This window comes from Oscarella lobularis, chromosome 6 (assembly GCF_947507565.1).
Source record: "Oscarella lobularis chromosome 6, ooOscLobu1.1, whole genome shotgun sequence".
Lineage (NCBI taxonomy): Eukaryota > Metazoa > Porifera > Homoscleromorpha > Homosclerophorida > Oscarellidae > Oscarella > Oscarella lobularis.
Window position 1 is genome coordinate 3,289,846 of NC_089180.1, and position 7,351 is coordinate 3,297,196.

Genomic DNA, 7,351 nt, shown 5'->3' on the forward strand with positions numbered 1-7,351 from the left:
AAGAGCTACACAAGGGAAGCAAAGTTGAAAGTTGTCCAGTTCTTCAAAGCTAATCGCAGGAACTTGTAGGAAACCTGCAAACGCTCTTCCCTGAACAACCAAACGGTGAAACGATGGATCACGATGAAGGAGAGCCTGCTCGAGAGCCGTATACTATGAGGAGTGCTGGCTTCATTGCTTTACCCTCTGAAAGCACTTTGCGAGATTACATCACGTTTTCAAGAATCGCTTAGGCTTCCAACGCAAAGTGAGATAGATGCTGCCATCAGAGATTGGGCGACGGCAAATGGGGCTTCGTGCCGTTAAGAGTGCGCATGCGCATGGAGTTCAAGGATAAGTATGCCGTTGTATACGTGTGTCTAACCCAACCATAACCCGGTGTAAACCTTACTGGTATCGGAGGCGGACCCGCACCACTAGCTTGATGTAGCCAGAGATAAAATAGGAGAGGGATTGGTAACTAGCTGATGTCACGTGACTTTGCGTGACGCTAACTGTGTCTTAGCCTCGGTCCCACACCCTCCCTCGCGTCCCGGATGCTCCGTTCCTGCGAGAGAGGGTCTGGTTCGGTTCCGCCCCATCCACGCCCATTCGCCCACGCATTATGACGTGGGGGAACAATAGTGTTAGCGAAGAGCAAATACACTCCGGTACTCGCCCAAGACGAGTTAGTAGGCTAAAATCGCATACTCCAGCTGTTCACGCCATCGTTTGCGGGCCGTACGCTGCTTCTCCTGAGATAGGAATACATCGATGATCACCGATTGATGGCCGTAAAACGATGGGAACGCCTCAAGAGAAGCAGGCTTGAGCACGAAAAAAATCGGAAGAAGTACGTGCGAGAAATCACTTCGAAAGGTTAGAGTACTTATTTGTATGCACGAAAAGATCTATAGCAAGCCAAAAAATCTTTTGCTGCGCTTGTGAGAGGTCACTTTCGGTTCGCTATTGAAGCAGCTACAATACTAAACCTTTACCTAAACTTGTCAAGCTTGAAGATAACTATCCGCGGAAGTTCTAAAAGCTCTTCTAGAATCTCTAAAGTGGATTTAGGCGCCATTTCTAATCTGCTTTTGGCAACTGATCCCCACTTTCTCGCGCATGCGCGGTCATTGCGAAAAGGGTCTATTTGTTACGCTTCGTCGGTTGGAATTGCTTATGAGCATCGTCGCGACAAATCGGAAGCTTTTGTAACGGTCTTTAGAGGAAATCGACACCGACGAATTTCATTAATCGTGACAGAATTCGGCTGTGAATTGTTTTTTTTGTGAGAGAAGTGCCCGAAAGTGTCCAAGCATCCCTTCGAATCGAGTCGCGGTTTTTAGAGAAATCGAGACCGGTGCGTTATTAATTTTCATTCGTCTGGAGTCAAGACGGCGACGCGTCCAGCGGTGAGCGGACACGTCGTGACTCGCTCCGAATGGAAGCGGATGGCGGAAAAGATCGAGGATCTTAGGCGACGCCTAGAAGCTGTATCGAAGGAGCATGACGAAATCAAAGCGGAAATTGGAGAACTGATTTCCCGCGAAGAGGAGTTAAAGAGCCAGATCTACAACGCAGAAGATACGCAGCGAAAGCTCGAGCAGGAGCTAAAAGGAGCTCTCACGGCGTTCGAGGATTTGGAGTTACAAAGAACCGTTGACGAAGAGGAGATCGATCAGCTGCAGGGATCTCTCGCCGACTTGGAGCGCTATGTGGAGTTACTCATTTTACGCGCAGGGAAAGCCATTCGTGAGGAGAATAGCGAAACCATTCGTTTGCTTACTCAAGAGAATCGACATCTCCGAGCGAAGTTGTCAAGGTCGACCGAGGAGGTCGAAACCGTTAAATCTGAATTATTCATCTTAAACATTGTCTGGAAGAGAGCCTGAGTCATCGAGGGGTCAAGAATCATCAAAGGAAACCGAGAAAGGAACGTCGGATCGCTGGCTGGACTGGGGAAGTAAAGCGTCTTCAATTCGAAGTCCGCCTGAAGGGTCGCGCTTTACAGATGTACGAATCGGTCCCTACTGAGGCGAGGAAGTCCTACGAGTCAGCCAAAGCTGCTTGGCTCCAATTGATGCAACCGGTTCGACTCCGAGAATATCAGCAAGCGATGATTGAAGCCAATATCAGAGTGAATCCGTAGCTTTATGATTTGTTTGCCACGGGGCGGTCGATCAACGTGCTCGGAAGGCGGCGCGCTTTTCGGACGCACTGCTGTCTTTGGCACATCGATGGCAATCACAAACTGATAAGGTAAACATATTGAGTTTTCAGAGCGCTTTTGTACAGTCACTGACAGTGTCATTAACCGTGTGTGACCAGTTTGAGCAAGCTTGCAAAAGAAATTGTATTCTTTCGTGGGTGAGGTGCGATAAAGGCCGTAAAAATGCTCAAGTTTTGCTCTTCATGTTGTCTTACCTATCTCGAGGACCCGGGCGTGGTAGCGTCAAAACTAGACGTTTGGTCCACAATCAAATGACCGAACGTCTCTGGCGAGATGTTTTTTATCAGGTAGTCATTCTAAGGCAAATTTTCGATTGTACTAATCGCGTTCTTTAGGTGACGTCAACGTATTACCATTTATTTTGTTGTTTGGAAAACATGGCTTTTGTCGTCAGCAGGGAATAAGTCACCTACACAGCTTTGGATATTGGTAATGCAAAATCCCACGTATTTTTTGTCGACTGTAGGAGTAGAAATGCGTTGGGCTTTTCAACATGAGTTTAATGATTTTGGCATTGATTTTGATGTTGAGCCATCCGATGGACATTGGAACGAAGACGAAGACGACACCGACGATGGCGACGTTTCTGTACCTGAAACTTCTGTAAAACACGAAAGCCGCCTTCAGTCTGTCTTGTCTGCAACTCTTGATCCTTCGGAGCATGTCACCGATTTCAGAGTGTCAATTTATTTGAGAGCACGAAAAATAGCTGGTAATATTCAATGATGATGATGACGTCCAAGAACAGTTTTTTTGGTAATGCATTTAGTTACGTTATCAGAAAAGTCTTTGTTACGCATCGGACAAGTTTTCTTACTGTAGTTTGGCGAAGTCATTAGTCGTATGATTCGACGTTTTTGTGATGTAATCAATTACAATGTCTTTTCTATACACGTCATTGTGACGTATTGTTTATTCACGTGACTGTGACTTCCTGAACGATAATAGGCGCACGCCACATCGCATTCTTTGTTGTGCACAGCTCATCGAAACCGAAACATTTATTCCTAATCGTTTTTTCCGCTTTCAGTATTTTCGACGATTCGGGCTATTCAAAGAATGTCTTCAAGGGAGAAAAAATAATTGATAATACTGGAGTCAATCGATCGCCAGCTACGCGATCTTCGCCGTTGATACAGCGAAATCGGAGCCGACGAGGAGGCAGAATGGGATGACTTCACTGTTTCCAATCGAAGCGATCCGTCTTCGGAGCAGGCGGCCCCTCTACGGGCGCCCGTGAAGGTCCACTTTTCTCACCTCCAAAAACCGCTATATGGAATGAGCATCGAAGGGTCTTTGACCATCGCGGTGAGGGAAAAAGACGGGCATCGTATTCCCGTTCAGTGGAGAAGACTAAGAAGTCGCAAACGTCAGACATATTTTCCGAGACAGGCCGTGCACCGTGGGTTCACAAGTTTGTGTGCCTCGCAAACAGTCGAAGACGTGAATGAAGATCTTCAGATTCGCTGCTTAAAATTCCGCACTGAATAAATGACTGTCGGATCATATCGCTAGGCAAAGCGTTCCAGCTCTCCGATAACCATCTTGCAATCATTTTATACACAACTGACTTTCCTTTGCCACTGCCTGTGAATTCTTGTTCACCTTTTGCCAACCAGTTAAGCAACTTTTCTCTCATTGCAGTCTTGAACGGCTTGTTCCAGTGTACATTAGCAGGCTGCAAGAAAGGTGTCATTCCTCCCGGAATAACAGCAACGTCGGTATTGTAATGCTGCTTAATTAAAAGATGATAGAACAGTTTTTTTAATTTCGCGGAGCCAATTTTGCCCGAGGAGCGATGGACCGTCCCCTTCTACTGTACAGTGGGAGCTCCGCCTTTTGACCCTCTAACTACATTTGAAGTCTTCGTTTCCCGAGCACCGACACATCTTTCTTCGAATAGGTCGAAAGCGTAATGTCTGGCTTCGTGAGCGCGACGTCCTTGAAGTACTTGTCTCACGTAGCGCGAAAAACCAACGCGACGGCGGCTCCAGTGTCTACTTCCATTGGGAGGCGTTTCCTCTCTACGAACGGGTGAATCGTTAATTTCTCGTCGTGTTTCGACGGCACGGTATTTATCGCATTCAAAAAATTATCGTCGTCAACCGTTGCTTCGTCGTCGCATCTATCGACGCGATCAGTCGCCTCCCTTTTTGGCAACGCGATCCTTTCCCACGCCCTCCTCTCTCTTTAGAGCGACACGCGCTCACTAAGTGCCCCTTTTTGTTGCACGCCAAAATAATTTGTCGGAAATATTGAAGAACATGGGTCCACTCGTTACTATACGGTGCCGACACCGTCAATCTTTTTTCGTGTCAGCCACCTTGATTTTGTCGTAATTGCATTAGATTTTTGGCCCCGTATAATTTGGTCCTAGTCCTATATGTAGAAAGCGACGATCGCACAATGCGATGCCATCGTTAAGGAAATCCGGCAAAACATACGCTCCTTGTCGGGCACCGTGCAAGGCGGTGACAACATAGATAGAGAAGGAGAGGGATTGGAAACACCCTCTTGCCACGTGATTTTTCGTGAGGCTAACTCTGTAATGGCCCACCCACGCACGTACACATATATGTAATGTAGGGAAAAGTGCCTCACGCTTTAGTTTAGCTTTTGCCGAACCCCATAGCATGCTCAAAGCAATGTCTAGTTGTTCAGAAATCTAAAGTAAGTCGACTCTTTTCGCTCGTGCTTCAGCTTTTCATGCTAACGCGCATAGCTCTGCTTTCTTGATCTTGCATGACACACAACTCTCTCTTCGTATTACCTAGTCGCGGTGGCCCCGCGCGAAACTCTAGCGAAGGAACGCAGGTACAAGATTAGCGCCTCTGCATGCTTCGAAAAATTCGTTGTCGAAAAGAACGCTACTTCGTCGAGCCATCCACGCCCCCACAGAGTTTCCCAGAGAGGTTATAACCGTTTTTCCGAACACAACAACTTTTCCGAAGCACGCAGAGGCCCTAACCTCGTACCTGCGTTCCTTCTCTAGAGTTTCGCTCGGATCCACCGAGACTATGTTGTACAAAGACAGAGTTATGTGTCATGCAACCAAGGTGTACATCCGTGGAGGGGCCGTAACAGAATTAGCCTAACGAAAAATCACGTGACAAGGAGGTGTTTCCATCCCCTTCCTTCTTTATCTATGGTGCCACACGTCGATGTGTACGGGTTGTTAGGAGTTAGGTTAGTTAGTTAATATAAACAGTCTGTTTTATATATAGCTAGGCTTGCAGGCTCTAGTACACTTACCTACCTGTATGACAACAGCACAGAACGTTACATGGTAACAGGCGTGACAGATTATAGCCACTGCACTCATGACGACCGCTTAGCCTCGCGTTGCCAGGCCCTCCTCCCTGATATCCCGTATAAACACGGGAGAAGAGAAGGGTCTGGTACCACTGGTCTGCGTCATAGGTCACGAGGACCATCCTTTTGTGGGTGCGGTCCATCGTCATCTAATGCAATTACACACCTCGTCGCGCACGCAGGTGAAAGGAGCGCGTCATTCGATACAATGTGCTCAGAGGCCGCGTTGTAGATCCTAGAATCCATTATCGGTTTCTTGCCGGGGGGAAAGTTCGTCTGCTTCCTGATGCCTCCTCTGCTTTGCGGATTAGCGTTCTGCGCTGTCGTGGTCAGTCCACTGAAGGCGATCATGGAGAAAAAGGTATTTTACCTAAAAGTAATTAATATGATATTGGTGCAACTATACTACTTTTGCTTATGTGTAAAAACTTCTTGCAAAGGGACTCGGTGCAACACAGCTACTGCATCCGCAAGAGGTAGATGCACTTTCAGCAAAAGTCATCACTTCAGCTCGATACTGTAAATTTGACAATTGGACGTACATTAATTAATAGTGATTTTATTTCCTCTTTGACGTGTAGTTTACCTGTCACCTAAGTGAGGCTAATTCGAGTACGGCGTACGCCAGTTAGCCGTTTCAAAGATTATAAAAAGAAAAGCTGCATATCTCAAACGCTGCCCGAAGTTCAGTAGGCACTTGCTATGTGGCTTGTCCAGAAGGTTCACCAAGGGGGGCGGGAAATAGTAACAGGTCCATTTAAAAGACCAGCGCATACGGTATTTTTGTCGCGAAGTTGTTCGACTATTTTTAATGTGACTATTGGCATCGTCATTAGGTCTGATCAAACGCCTCCGGCTTCGTAAAATTGCCCATTTTGGTGATCGGAAAAGCTGAAAGACCAAGGTGACGAAAATATAATGAGTTGTGTTTTAATTTAACGAACTGTTCTCAGGTGTTTTCGTGGAATCAATGCCGATTTTCTTCCGGCTTTATACCATGGTCAGAGGAAAGCCTGGATGACGCGAGAAATATTTGGCAACTGGTTCTAACGCTGTTTTGTGCCCAGTGTGCAAAAAGCACTCGAACAGATGGGCATCGAACAGAAAGCTGTCCTAATAGTTGACAATTGCTCAGCTAATCCAGGAGTCGAAGAGCTTACAAGTGCTGATGGAAAAGTTGTGACGAAGTTTCTTCCTCCAAAAGTTACGGCAATTTTGCAGCCAATGGACCAGGGCGTTCTTGTGCAAGTGAAGAAAAAGTACCAGAGAAAGATTCTGCGCAATCTGCTGCTCCAAGACAAACAGGAAGAACGGTTCTCAGTTCGCCAGTTCTTATCTACAATCAACGTGATGACGGTAATTGAGCTGATTGCTCAAGCATGGGACAAGGTGACGCCTGAAACCCTCCGAAAGTCCTGGCGTAAAATCCTTCCTGTTCGAAGAGAAGATGGCCCCGATAACGACACCGTCCACGACGAAGATTTGGCTGCAGACGAGCTGGTTGCCTTCTGACAGGAAACAGCTTGAATTTGGACATGCTCGACATTCAGGAGTTGCAACAACAGTAAAGCTATTGCTTTATAGGCGTACACACCTGCGCCGCCAAGTCAACCCTCATACGAGAGTATGACGTCAGATGAACGTGTTCCAGTTTCAAATGCTTGAGGAGGAAGAGACCTTCAGCGGCTGTTTCTTGCGTCTTTTTGTATAAATCAAGAATATTCTGCCATGTTATCCATTCATCGTTCATCTAGGCCAATATGGCGTAAGTAAGTACACAAGGAAACGCATTCACCACTGCCTGCAAACTGTTTTCGTCTGCGTGCGCTA

General features: G+C 46.8%; 1 protein-coding gene across 1 annotated transcript; it reads left to right on the plus strand.

Annotated features, from left to right (window-relative positions):
• The first annotated feature begins 1,430 nt into the window (after positions 1-1,430).
• Positions 1,431-7,033, plus strand: LOC136188202 (uncharacterized). The gene is made up of 4 exons (XM_065975926.1): positions 1,431-1,801; positions 1,863-1,992; positions 6,475-6,557; positions 6,589-7,033. Exons 1-4 carry the CDS (start codon positions 1,431-1,433, stop codon positions 7,031-7,033), a joined length of 1,029 nt encoding a protein of 342 aa, XP_065831998.1.
• Positions 7,034-7,351: the final 318 nt, after the last annotated feature.